The sequence below is a fragment of the Labrus bergylta genome, chromosome 18 (genome assembly GCF_963930695.1).
Source record: "Labrus bergylta chromosome 18, fLabBer1.1, whole genome shotgun sequence".
Classification (NCBI taxonomy): Eukaryota; Metazoa; Chordata; class Actinopteri; order Labriformes; family Labridae; genus Labrus; species Labrus bergylta.
This window is the reverse complement of record NC_089212.1, coordinates 15,854,481-15,869,236: the sequence shown is the minus strand read 5'-3', so window position 1 is coordinate 15,869,236 and position 14,756 is coordinate 15,854,481. Positions and strand designations below refer to the sequence as shown.

Sequence of the window (14,756 nt, the reverse complement as noted above, 5' to 3'; positions counted from 1 at the left end):
AGGTTATTCATTTTATCATAGAAACCAAACAACTTCAGTTCTTTAACTGCAAATAGCAAATCGGCTCAAATAGCACATCTAAACATTTACAAATGTTTTGACCTAAAATACTGTGCTGCCTTGTTGGTAAAAACATTTCCACCCATGTGCAAAAAACAGTTGTCTTTCTTTTGCTGCATTTACCATTTATCGGTCACTTTTCTCAGCATTTTCAGATGCAATAAACTTATAAAATCAATAATTACACATTTACTACAGTAAAACAAACACTTCAGAAAAGATCTGTGACTATGTCCAAATATTTCTTGGCAGCCTTCAGAAAACTCCCGATCTCAGTGTAGTGCCTACACAGCTTTACAAAGAAGTCTTTTTCTCAGTCCATGGACCCTTGAAGGGGCAGTGATCACCATGGTATTCATTAGGTTCTTCTGTATGACTTTAAATGTATACTGCACTTCCTTTCGGTAGTCAATACCAATTGCATACAGCAGACCAATGAGCATAACATATGCAAATAGCTCTTCATGCCATACTGAATGATCTGATCCTCCACGACGACCTCATCTTCTATTACCAGGAGGATGCCAACGTTTGTATTCTTTGTTAAGCCGTCCTCAGTGTCTGTAAATCTACAAAAGACAGAAAAAATAGATATAGCTGTGAAAGGTTTTTAATATTCTCTGAGAAACAACATTTTTAGCCGGCAAAGCCAAGTTGGTGTGATGTATGATAATTATGAAACACTTGGGCGCTCTAGACTATTCATGCTGGTATCTGGCTTAAATACAATCCTTCCTTTCACTTCTGCCTGTCATATTGCTGCCATTGGGAACAGAAATCCCTTTCTGATTTATTTGCTAATATTAAAGAAACAAAAAGAAAGTTTTTCATTTTTCCCATCCATCTTTCCTTAAATTCATGTTTTTGAATATAGTCTTCTGTTCAGGAAAAAAAAGGTTTGACAGGAGGACAAGTCGACTACTAATTTCCAATCAAACTTAACTCAATCGGGTTGAGCGAATATCTAATGATGCATTTACTTCAGTACGATCATGGATTGATTAGACTTGATGTCTTCATTCTGTCGTCCCTCCAGCTTGCAGACATGTTGCAGATCGAGGGTCCAGTCACATGGCGTCCTGGAGGACAACTCTGGTGAAAACCTCCCTGACTCTCAGCACCAAAAGCTCAACACTCACATCACCTGGAGGGATTGGAAAAAAGGACAAGGATAAGTTATCTGGTGTTTTGACCACAAGTTGGGCTCATGAGCTCAGTTTCCCCTCGCGGGATCAATAAAGTATAAATTATTATTATGATAGACAGTTGGTGGCAGTAAAGTGCAGAGGGAAAACTATTACCGGCATGTGGTGGCAAATATGAATGTAAATTAGGATTTAAAATGTAAAGTTAAATTGAGCTTTAAAGTTGTTTTGAGTAGATATAATAAATACCTGATTATAAATTCATGTGTTTAAAGGGTTAACCTTTTAACAGAAACTAGTCTCTCATGTCACTAAAGTTTTCCTGAGTGCCAGAAATGAAACTTTGCTGTTAAGATATTTACTGTTTGGTGAATGCAATAGGCTAATATTGAAATGTATGCCTAATATCTAATGTTTCAACTCCTTTTTCAAATCACAAAGAATGGATTAAGGTATTCAAATATTTTCCCTCTCTATAATCCCTAAATTTCCCAATTTTTTATGTCACCGATAACATTTGAATTTTAAGACAATAAATCGTATTCCTTTAAAGATTCCTATATCCTTGTTGCATAACTATCATAAACTTTCATAAAATAAAGATAAAAACTACGACTGTTCCAGAACAAAACTGCACCAGTAACTCTCTCATGTGGGTTGAAGTCAAATGCCTTAAATGCATGAAAGCCTCTTGAAGTTAAAAATAGATTATTGCATTCACTAATGGTTTTCTTACGGGATATCACAACAAAAAGAACTCCTTTTAATTTGTTATTTCAGTACAAACACAAACCATTATCCATCAAGGCATGCTGTAGGAGGTTATTTTATTCTTCCTTAATCAAAAACCACATCATCTCATTATTCAGTAACATACAGAGCGATGCTCGAACAAAATTCACTCCCAAATTTTAAATATTTTAAATGCTGTTTTTAAAAATCACTTAGAGAACTATTCCTACAAAGAAACGTAAGTAGTCAACACTGAGTAATAATAATAATAATAATAATAATAAGCACTTTCTATCGTAGGAACTTCTTCTAAATCTAGGAATTATATCCTCCTTTATTATTAATTCCACACTGCAGGACATATGAACTATTTTAGTTCCTAGAACCCTGTTAAGAGGAACCTTTTAGCTCCTTCTTCAGAGTAGGTACCATGGCGGTGCAAATGCAGAAAGAAAAAAAAAAGGTTCCCATGATGTGTAATTCTCAGGGAACTACCTAGTGAATAGTTCCTCTTCAAAAAAGGCCCCAGAGCTGTTTGGTCTGAAAACACCTTTTGTAGTCTGATGGAACTATGACCTGGGTCTTTTGTGTTAACATGTTTATCCTTTAAATACTATAGAGCCAAGCTGAGCCTTTATATGGTCTGTTTCTTTGAGCTTTGCTTATTTATGTCATATTTAATATCACTATTATTTTTCTTATTCTTAGTTAACTTTGCTATATGTTGCGTAATGTTTGTGTTTTGTGCTAAACAAAGTGCATGTGCAAATTGTAATGTCACATTGTAAACTGCAGACACCATGAAGAATAGATTCTTGCTAGGCAGGAGCTAAGAGCTAATGGGGAACCAGATAAACAAACAAACAAACAAACAAACAAACAAACACACTCTGTGACAGTGAGTCCAACATATCATTCCTCTTTAAAAGTCTGTATGCTACAGTGTGATGCAATGATAATACTGTACTTCTATTCCCCCTCTGAAATGTAGGCCAGCACCTTTACATGGACATTAGAGGGAGCCAATTGAATGTATCAAACTCACATATGTGAACATGTTCATGAAATGATTCAAGCAAATACTTATCTTCTGTTAAAAGATCACGTTAATATCCCATTTTTTTTTTATCTAGGCTATTTCTTGTCATGAGAAGAGAGATGAGCAGAAGTGAAGATTCAACGCCTCCCTCTGGATGTCCCCTGTCACTAAACTGCACGATTTTCAAATGTAGAATTGTTACCCACAGAGTTTTTGAGATGTAGTCCTACAATCGAAATGTCCCTTTAATACCAAACTAGTGAGCACTAAGACGACAATCGTTGGTATTAATTAGGAATGCTTTGTGGATGAAAGTATGTGTATTATTACAACGCGAGATATATTCACAGTTAAAACCACTCAGTTGGTTTTAATGTTCAGGCAGGAAGCGCGAGAGTTAATGCGGAAGATAAACTTGTTGTGAGAAGGAGTGAGCCATCCCCCTGCTCCTCCTCCTGAGAGAATGTAATATTTACAGTCTATGCTTGAGAGGGGTTCCCTTTTCCAACAGTACGCACAGAGCACAGAGACTGACGGAGCTGTTTCGCGAGTGCAAACTTGTACACCAAGCAACAACGAAGAATTGAATTGAATTGAATTGAATTGAATTGAATTGAATTGAATTGAATTGAAGTGAAGTGAAGTGAAGTGAAGTGAAGTCCTTCAGAGGATCGCCTGCAGACCTGAAGTCAGAGCGCGGTTCTGGAAGTGAAATGATCGGATTTGAAGGTTAGTCATTTGAGTCGCTTGTGCGCCTCTCGTGCGCTCTCACGACAGATCTCCAATGCCCAAAGAGTGCCGGAGAAAGAGCTCGAAAGACTTGGGGCTCTGTGGGACTGCTCTGAACGAGGGACCACGCAGACCAGCGGGGAAGCCGGTATGCGATGATCTCGTCCAGAAAGCCTCTCAGATCACCGCGTCGTCCGCTACCGAAGCGCCGCCTGTGATGGAGTCTCGCCGGGTACCGCAGGTCACCATCACCCCGGAGGGAGGCGGCTCCTCTCGGGAGATGAAGCAGGAGGACTGGGAGGATCCGGTGGACGGCAACCTGCGTAGAAAACTGTCCAACTCCTCCATCTCCTCCACGGGCTCCTCTGTTGTGGAGTCAGAGGATGACTTACTGAGTGACAACGAGAGCAAAAGCAAAGGCATCATCACGTTAGAGCCTCTGGTGGACACTGGAGAGGTGAGCAAACTACAAAAACTTCATTCTTTTGAGCAGACTTTATGAGGGTTTTAAAGTGGTTGTATTGGTGGGCAGGATTTCCAGGGGTTGTATAAGCAAATATTTCTTGGTACACTGTATAAATGATCAACTGTTACATGACAATTCATACATACATTTGCTTATTAAGTCTGCCCACATGAAGCATCAAGAGGCAAACACATTTTCTTCCCTTGACCTCCAGTGTGTCATTTCAAATCTGCATCCTTTATTTGGATTTGCTCATGTTACAGAAAAGTGCTGATGTTTCGGAAACAAGTAATACTGAAGAACAGCAGCACACCAGCAGTAGTCAGCAAACTGTTCTACTTCCTTACAGAGGACCTCTGGGATCTCTTTTGACTCCAGAGAAGTACATAAACAAGTGTTCAACTGCAGCTTTTTAAGACCCTAAAACATCTTTTATCAGTTAATTCTGCAGAGCAAACATGTCATGGCGAATCAGACACCTTTTCTCCCGTGTATGTTTGAATGTTATTTTGAGAAGTGGGGAATTTCAGATGTTTGCCGATTAATTCTTGTGTTTGAGATCAACTAAAAAAAAGAGAATTGAACAACACTTAGGTGGCACGATTTGCTGTAGAGAACGTGCAGGTTAACCTTAAAGTAATGTGATCGTCCCCATGGAAATATCACATTGCCTTTAATGCAAAAGGTTTAAACCAACATGAAGACACTGCAACCAAAGTGCAGAAAAACACAAACGGCTTACGTCTTAGTTTTCTTACTGGCCTCTTTTTTGTTGTAAAAATAATCATTCATGTCTCGTTTTCTCATGCAAATTTCCCCCAAATTCATGTTAATAAAAAATGCATCAGTTGCACATTGAGTATAAGATCCCCAATTGTTTAAAATCTGTGTTGAGGAGCTGTAATCTCCAACATTTAACTTGGGTGTCCCTCCTTCAGCACACAACATTATTGAAGGATCAGCCTTCAGTTCATTGAACGCTGAGGGTGGAAATCTGTTTTCCTTTGACATTCTTGGCTGATAAAGAATTCCAAGTCTTATGAAGCATTAATGTGGCACACAAAGGTTATTTTTCTCATGCCTTTGTAGAAGCACACTCTCTTGATGTTGTGCATTTCAAGTTTTCACTAGATCATAATTTCTTCATGTGATTTGTGGGGAAGTGGAGTGTGATGATCATAGTGAGTCATCTCTTGTTTTTCCTTTGTTAACAGCATAATCTGCTTTTTGTCGACAAAAAAAGAAAAAAAAGAAAAAACACACCCTGCAACACACTGAGAGATCATATGTGTGTGTGTGTGTTCTCTTTGCTTTCTCCATCTATGGTCTGTGGCTGTCACTTTCCTTTAAACACTTTGAATACACATTGACCATTAAGCCTGCGTGTGTGGAAGAGAGGGTACATGATATTTTCCAGTGTTCGCTCAACGTCATGTGAAGCAGAGTGTGAAGCGCCCCCCCCCCCCCCCAAAAAAAAAAAAAAAAAAATCTAAATTCTTGCTCTTGATTGGCTCATTAAAGGTGTTTCAACTTAAATGGAAATTTGTGGTCACCCCTAAATAAAGATTTTTCTTCTGCTTCTGTTTCTGCCCCTTCAGCCCTCACACACATAGTAAAGCACAGGCAAGCAGCCATTGTGTAATAGTGTGTTTTTGTTGCTAATTTGAGCCTTGGCCTTTGACATTTAACAAAGAAGCACATCAGGAAGTCAGAAACACTTGCGTTCAGTACTAAGGTTTGGCAGCTCACGCTTGAATACAAGTATCATGGAGACTCAGCAAATCTGTCTCAGACCGCAGAGGAGAGAACAGGCTCTTAATATTCTAACAGTGGTTTAAAGTGATCACTCTGATATGATGGTACAGATTTACATTGAAGGCGTGAGGTTGAGACTGTGCCAACAACAGCTGGCAGAGTGGCTCACACCGTCTCACTCATGATTCCTATGCTGTCACTGGAAATTGGATTGCTGGAAATTGGATCATTTCATTCTCATGGCTGCTCTGAATATTCAGATCAGTATGTGTCAGACACACAGACGCACACAGGCCCAGTTTTACGAAGAGAAGGTGTGTCAAGGCAGAACACATTTAACAAAACTAAACAGAGCAAACATAGAGAGAAGTTCCTTTTTATTCATGAGTTAACTTAAAGGAATTATTTCAATGAAGAGAAAACATGAAACAATACATGTTATGAAGCCGAAGATAAGCAGGGTTTCCCATCCCTTTTTGTATAGCTTGTACTGCTTTATATCACAGAAAAGTTCAGTTTGTTCTAGGAATCAAGTGCAAGACCAGCTGAAGTAAACAATCTTATATAATAATAAAATGATGACTTTAGGGTAAGTTAACAAAAATGAATAATTTCTTGTGTTGTCAGTCTCATTATCATCCCTGGAGGTGCAGTAGACCTTTAAATGGCTCTGACCAAAACAGAAGAGGTGTAAGAGGTATATCGATCAACTATCTATTAATCATACTGTATCATTTATATGTCAGCGAAGACATTTATTCTGCAGAAGAAATACTTTTTTTTAAGTTTTAAACATTAAGTGCATTATGCAGAGGATATTATTTTCCTTTTAACTCCACTAACTTTGAATGAAGTACTTCTATGTTGTTGCATTCAACTAACGGATTAACCGATAGAGAGAAGAGCATTCAGCAGCTGCTTCAGAAAGAGATACTTTTTATTGTTATTTTCCAGTCAAATGTAAGGCATTAGCTAGTTTAAGCTTTTTACATGTAGGTTTTGTTTTTCTTTTCTTTGTCATTTATAACAGAAAATGAAGAGTAATCTAAATGGCCAACAGGGCACCCCCGTGCACAGCCGACATAGTTCTCAGGTGCGCACAGTTGCAGGAACATACCATGAAAAATAAATCAAAACTCTGTGGCACACTGAAAATAACTTGACTGTATTTTATTGTGAGACAACAACATGTTTCGCCTGTAGCTTCCTCAGGCTGTGCTAAGCTGAAAATTCTTTGGGTTTTGGACTGGAAAAAAATAAAAGACATAACAGTGAACTGCAGGGAACATTTTTCACCACATTTGACATTTTATAGCTTAAATCCATAAATCTTAATTTATTAATGGATTACCTGTTAACACTATATAATCATTGGTATAGACCTAATTAGTACTTTTTGTTTTTGTTTGATATCAGAATACCTCCCCCAACATATTTAGACAGCTTCTGTTGCTCTGGACTCCCTTGAACGTAACATGTCAGCAGAGCTGTTTTTATAGCAGTGACAGCGATATTATCAGTATAAACTCCTTTGATTTCTGCCATCACGGCTGACCTGCAGGGTCAGAGTCGTGTGAATTATGAGATGATTTAAGGTCAGAATATGTTTGAGATTCAGACCTGCAGGGTCTTTATGATCGTGTAAAAAATGTAAACTATCTGTGATGTAACACCACATGGCTTCAGGCGATTTATTTGTTCAGTTCAAACTTTCAACATGCAGACAATGTTCACGTCTAAGTAGTTCACCTTATATCTGTTTGCCATTGGAGTTAAAGCCTTTTGGCAGTAACGCAACACAGCATGTTGGAACACCTCCACAGCGTGATATTATCAGTAAACAAGTAGCCACGCATTAAGTGAAGCGAATCAGCTGACATTTAACAGAGAGCGTCTGTTGCTGCAGAGTTCTGTTATTAGTGAGGAGGTGAAGACGCTGGAGCGTGAGACTCTGTTTCATTTCCTGTTTCAATCTGAACACAATAAAATGACCTCTAAAACCTGAAGATAAGATCCAAGAGCTGGTGGTGTTACTTTTTTTTTTTTTTTAACCACCTGGAGTTCATTTATTCCATTTTGAATTATACTGAAGAAGGTTGTGAAGACATATAATCCTCAGTGTCACAATGTGTTATTTGAGATTTAATCGGTTTTCTAGAAGGAATAAAAGAAGCAGTTAGCCAGAGGTGTGAAGCAGCACAGTGTCTCTGTGAAATATGCAAGCTGTTACTGTGTTTTTATTCGTGTGTGTGTGTGAGCGCGTGTATGTGTAGTGACAGACAGAGAGAGAGAGAGAGAGAGGAAGAAGAAGAAAGTGATGGCAGAGGGAGGAGAGTCCTTCAGCAAACATCCATGAAAGAAAGTAAACAGCTTTGCCAAGAAAAAACAATTCGCTTGTCAGTCATGTTATTTATTTGCTTTGTTTGGGATTCAGTGCATACAATGTTGTGTTGCAAAAAAAAGTCACATGACACACTAAAAAAAATTAGACAGTGCTAACAAGTGAGTGGGAGTTGAGAGGCTACCAGCAAGTACGGATTCACAGTCGAGTATTTGGTGTTAAAGCTGCAGATTCTCCCTCATTGTGACACATTATGCATGTTTTATTAAGTGTGAAACATGAAATGTGGCTTGACAATACAACTAACGCAGCCACACAGTCTGTTGAGTTAGACTTTTTTTTTTTTTTTTAGATGGATATCGATCCTGTAAATCAAAGATGGAAGCACATAGAGCTGGAGATGCTGAGTAGAGATGTGGAGCACAGATTCAAGTTTCAACAGAAATGGCATTTAACTGACCTAGATCGGAGGTTTTGCACAGCGGAAAAAATATAACCTGGCATCAGATTTACTATTCAAACTGTGCAGAAAAATCTGATCACATCAGCAGTCTAGTGTTGACCAACGCTTCAAGGCACAACTAGTTATCAGATTGTTTTTCTGCGCAAGGACACAATGATAGAACCCGAAACATGACTCAGCAGTTGATTCTATTCTATTCTGTGTTTGTTTGTTTCTTGCATGTTCTCTTCAGAGCAAGCCATGGTGGAAGTTAAAGACGATCGTCCACTGGCCCTTCAGTGCTACCCAGAGGAGGAAACTGAGCTGGGTTCAGCTGGCCGGGCACAAAGGTACGACCTGGTCAGAGCACCACATAATGTACATGATACTCTGCAGATCGCTGAATCTGATGCCCTCTTTTGCTTGCTGCCTCACAGATCAGCATATTTTGTGTTGAGTCTTTGACACAAGATTTGTCTCTTCAGTGTCACTGTGAAGTTTATTTTTCTGGCAGCTTTGTGTGAGAGGACAAAAGGCAGAGTAAGAAGTCGAGCTCAGTTGCTGTTAAAACACCTCAGCAGAAGTGATTGAAGCTTTCTTCCCTTAAAACTGTTTTCTCCACAACAGACTTGAAAGGAATTCAAAAGGGTTAACTCAGCCAGACTAGATGTCCCAGAAAAAAAATCATTTCCAGCTTTAAGAAACAGGCCCAAGTGTGCCCTTTACTTCCCGCTCACGGAATGCATCTTGTCATCCTTTTCTGTTTTTTTGAACACCTAAAATACCAAAAGTTTTTTTTTGTCTCAGGAAACTTCAAAGCCGCAGACGAAGGCACTATCCTGAAGAAGTTCTCAGAAATTGAGGTGCAGTGTTTCGAGAAGCTGAGGGAGGACGCTCTGCTCCCATTCGTGCCCAGTTACCATGGCGTTGTGGAAAAAGATGGGGAGTCTTTTCTTCATATGACTGACCTGCTGGCGACCTTTGATCTTCCTAATGTCATGGACTGCAAGATGGGAATGAGGTAAGGAAGTAAGCTATACATTTACTGATTGATCATAATAATGAATGAATCAATCATTTCTATGTTTTCATGTGACTATCAAAGAGGTACACTTTTTAAAACTCTGATTCTGCTCAACTAGATAAAAATAACAAGCTAATGAATGTGATCATTTCATATTCATATCCAGACAATAATAAATCAAACATGTTGTTTGTTCTGGTGACACTTTGTGCTGCCTGCAGTGTTTGAGGTCTAAAGGGAACACCTGGTGTAGCTGCAGGCGACATGCTTGGCTTCCTGCCACAGCAGACGGGGTGCCTCACTGTATCATGTGCACAAGCAAACACACACACACACATGCACAAACACACACACACAAATATATTGTAAAAAAAAAAATGCACAAACGCATCTATGCATGAATACACACATGAATGTATGCATTCTTGTTTTGGTGCATGCACAAACGTGTAGGTTAAAACATTCACCTTTACTACTGGCTGAACAAGTCCGACAAAACAACAGACGCACAAAAGGTCACTAAACTCCACAAACACACATGATGACTCACATTTGAACAAATAATATAAAGTAAAGTGTTCTACTTTGTGCAATGCGTGTGTAGCCTCGGCTATATGTACATCCAAACACGCAGACACTAACACTGAGGGTGTTCCTGGAGACTCCCCGCTGTCTTAAACATTTCTCAACCACAAAGCTCTTACTTAGACAAGCACACACACGCTCACACACTTGCACAGAGCGCTGGAGTCTCCTCTCAGCTTCCCCCTTCAGCTCACAGAGGAAGTGCACACTCACAAACTGAAACTGAAATTCAAACCTGTTTTCATGTATACTGACCTCAGTATGAATAAGATGAGTGTGATTGTGCTGCTGTGCTGTCCACTAACATAATTTAATACCCAATTAGCAGTTGAATATGATTTATTTTAAAGATTATTGCATGTGTTTTGAAATTTGCAACCCCTTTCTTCAAATTGAAATGTTTGCTGGGGTTGGTTGCTGTCTTTTGGGTTATTTGCATCCGAAAAACAAGTCCCAGTGATTTAAAAAAAAAGTAACAAACACGTAAGCGGAATCAAAATAAATTTCCAAGTAAAGCAACATGCGCCATCATTTACTTTATGTACAAAGAACTCGTTGTAAGTCGAAGAATTATTGTTTGTTTCAGGACGTACTTAGAGGAGGAGCTGGTGCGGGCACGGGAGCGGCCCAAGCCGAGGGAGGACCTGTACAAAAAAATGGTGGAGGTGGACGGCGATGGGCCGACGCCTCAGGAGCACTCTCAACGAGGAGTCACCAAACCTCGCTACATGCAGTGGAGGGAGAGCATGAGCTCCACCAACACGCTGGGCTTCCGGATCGAGGGGATCAAGGTAGAGGCAGAGGCATGACACCTGAAAACTATCAGCAGAATATTCACAGGGTTGTTGTGGTTTTGAAGCAGAGGAATACTTGAATACCTTTTTATCTTTTTTTTTTCCCCCCCGAGTGTAATAAGAGAAGGATTTTTTCTAGAGACAAATCTTCAGAGATACATCTCTACACTGAAGTTACTTCAGCTCGAGTAAACTTTGAAGCTTATGTCAGCCATATTGTATTTTTAGAATATTCAATAGCATTAACAAAAAAGAAATCCAGAGAAACCCAATTTACATTCCTTGCCGACACCAAACCGCAGACTTACAAACTCAAGTCCTCTAGATTTGAACGACAAGAATAGAGTTCCTTTAGTTTCGTTTATTGAAATTTTCTTCACAGGTGATGGAGGGTTTCAGAGAATGCACATAGATGCAGTACAATCTCAAGTATTCAGTCACATCCCAAATTACAATTAGTAGATACTGTATACTTTATTAATCCCCAAGGGGAAATTACATTTCTTCACTCATGTCTTGAGACATGACACACAACCATAGGCAAAAATACACACACATGCAAAAAGAGTGTCTAGTGGAAACACACTAATAGAGAGTTGTCAGAGTGAGGGGCTGCACAGGAAAGAGCGCCCGAGCGGTTGGGGGTTTGATGGCTTGCTCAAGGGCACCTCCGCAGTTCAGAGGAACTGTACTGGCAGCTCTCCAATTGCCAGCCCAATTGTTAGACCAGGTCTGCTAAGAGACTTCAACTGGCGACCCTCTGTCCTTACAGACTGAGCTTCTGCAGCCTAACTGTAAATTAAAGCCTATTTTAATAAAATGGGATTCTTATTCAGGTCTTTTTTTTCTTTTTCAGAAATCTGATGGTACATGTCGAACTGACTTCAAGAAGACCCGATCGAGGCAGGATGTCATCCAGGTGTTCAGAGACTTTGTTGGAGGGAATGTCATCATTCTAGTACGTGGCAGTCTGATATATTATAGTTCCTGCACATACTCATGCTCATTTGTATAAGGAAGGACACATAGTGTACTGTGAATATAAACAAAGCAATCCTGCAGGCCTTACCTAAAACTCTTGATAAACTAACAGAGCGGGTGGTTAAGCTCTCACATCCGTGTTCAGTGTTTGGACAAATGTAAATTATTTTGTTGACACAGTTTGAAAAAGGCTGGGGCTGTCTTATGTTATAAGAAAACAGCCTTGAAGTGTTTGAACTGCAGAAGGTAAATATTCACTCTGTTACACTGTTTGAGTTTTCTATTATTGGGAGAGGTTCCCAGGCACACACTCTGTCTACACCCTGGTACACCTGGAGCTTTTCATGGATAGTTTGGATTAAAACATATCTGAAATCAAATTAAGGTATTAAAAGGTGTTTTATGATATGCTTATCTCTGTTTTTCATAAAACAAAGACGTCCTACCTGAGCAGACTGACAGACATCCAGCAGGCCCTGAAGACATCCGACTTCTTCAGACAGCATGAGGTGATGATTGATGAGGAGAGACAAGATAAACAAAAACAAACGTAAACAGCCTTAAGAGTTGCGGCGGTGTTGCAACTTAAACAGAATCTTAACACGAATGATGCAACGTTTTTCCAAAAGATGTTGTTGTCGAGCACTTTGTGTTTTGGTGATGTGGAGGCTAGCTGTATCATCATTTTACTTGTGCCCTGTACAGCTAAGGCTCCTGTCCCACAGCGCTGACAAATACAATCAATAACTCCTCTGAACTTGATTAAGTTGATTCACAATGTGACAGAAGAAGTGACGAGAGAAGACAATTATCCATGACATTAATCCATAACTTTTAGATAACAATAGTTTATACACTATCCCAAGTTGTTAAATATTTATTTTTAATTCGTTTAATTATTTAGTTATGTGCCAACTGTTAGTATAGCTAGGTTTAGCTATTTATCAATTAGTTCTCACTTAGCTAATTTAACTTTTGTTTCTTGCTCAGTTTTTCATTTTTTTAGCCTTTAATTACTTATTACTAAGCTTAGTACTTCAACTGGTTGTCTATTGTGACACGTTATTCAGCTAATTATCTTTTGGCTAACTGTAAGAACTGTTCGTTAATCACTTTTAACCTAGCTAATGGCCGAAACTATTACTTACCTAAGTTAACAGTTTACTTATGCTAACTAGCTATTATGTTTAGCTATTTCAAGTACCGGCATTCATTTGTAAGCCTAATTTCAAATGTATGCATTAGCTAACTGAAGCTAAGCAAGTCTAGCTGTTTCGTTTTACCATTACTTTTGACTTTGCTCATTAAACTTTTATCAAAGTATGTATCCTTTACTTTTTACTTAGCTAACTACTTCAACTGTTTATCTATTATATCTAGCTATTTCAAAAACTTTACAGCTACTGTAACTATGAAAACTGTTTATCCATTACTTTAAATCTAGTTTCAACTGATAATCCATCAATATTTGCCATTTCAATAGCTCAGCTTTATCCACACTTTATATATCAATAAACAAGTCATCATCTTGTGTCTTTGATGTTGACTCATTTAACAATTTGCAAAATACTCCCTGGAGTAAAATGATGCCTGGTTGAGAAACATCTATATAAATGGATAGATGAATAAAAGCAGAGGACAGAATAATAGTGGCTAATATGAACCCTTTCCTGTTTTCCATAGGTCATTGGCAGCTCTTTGCTCTTTATCCACGACCACACTGGCAATGCCCAGGTCTGGATTATTGACTTTGGAAAGACCACAGCGTTACCAGAGGGCCAGACGTTGAACCATGACATTCCCTGGCAGGAAGGCAACCGCGAGGACGGCTACCTGTGGGGGCTGGAAAACCTCATCCAAACACTGAAGTCTGTAAGCAATGAAGGGACTAGTGGAGATACATGTTGCTCAGTTACCAAAGAGAAAAGTCAAACTACAGAAACAGATGGTCAATGACCTTTGACTGTTAGACTGTAGGGTAAAGGGACATCAAGCTATTTCAATGGAAATCACAATGGAGACTTTTAGGAAGGTTTTTAAAAGAAGGTTTAGTGTAGCTCAAGAAGAGCTTTGTAACTGCTGACAGAGAAACTACACTGGACACTGAATAGAGAGGAGAACTTTTCACTAGTTTCTGAATGTTTGAGCAAATAAACTGACACTAATTCTACTTCCTACAACACAGACAGAAGTGAAAGAGTAGGGATTCTGCATTTCACTTTCAGGGATAGGATGTTACACGTTAAGAATGAATAAGGGCTAAATGAGTTAAAGTTCATATTTGACCGGATCTCAGACCTCTTGGTCACATTACTATAACACTTAACACATTGTCATTATAGTAAAATGATTTCAGTATGTTACCTGTAACTTTTCTGACAAAGTGTATTTAATTGTAAAAATGTGACAATTTAGATTTCTTTCACTTATTTGAATCATGTAATCGAACTTTAATCCAAAAATGAAATTACAATTGTAATCAATTTGATTTGAATGTGCTGTTACAAAACATGTGGAATATTTACACTGCAATGTTTGTTTTAGGGTCTTGGGTCGAGATGTTCTGTAAATTAAATTAATGGAAATGTAAATGGGAATAAAAAGGGAAAACCTAATTTAAGTAGTCACTTTTGTCAGACTCAATTCACTCTAATCCACAAAAC

At 38.8% G+C, this 14,756-nt stretch overlaps 1 protein-coding gene across 1 annotated transcript; it reads left to right on the top strand.

Moving 5' to 3' along the window:
* The first annotated feature begins 3,366 nt into the window (after positions 1-3,366).
* On the top strand, positions 3,367-14,718 carry itpka (inositol-trisphosphate 3-kinase A). Its single transcript, XM_020650211.3, has 7 exons — positions 3,367-4,162; positions 8,963-9,059; positions 9,517-9,730; positions 10,905-11,109; positions 11,969-12,070; positions 12,531-12,602; positions 13,777-14,718. The coding sequence occupies exons 1-7, from the start codon at positions 3,761-3,763 to the stop codon at positions 14,047-14,049; spliced, it is 1,365 nt and encodes a 454-aa protein (XP_020505867.1). The 5' UTR covers positions 3,367-3,760; the 3' UTR covers positions 14,050-14,718.
* Positions 14,719-14,756: the final 38 nt, after the last annotated feature.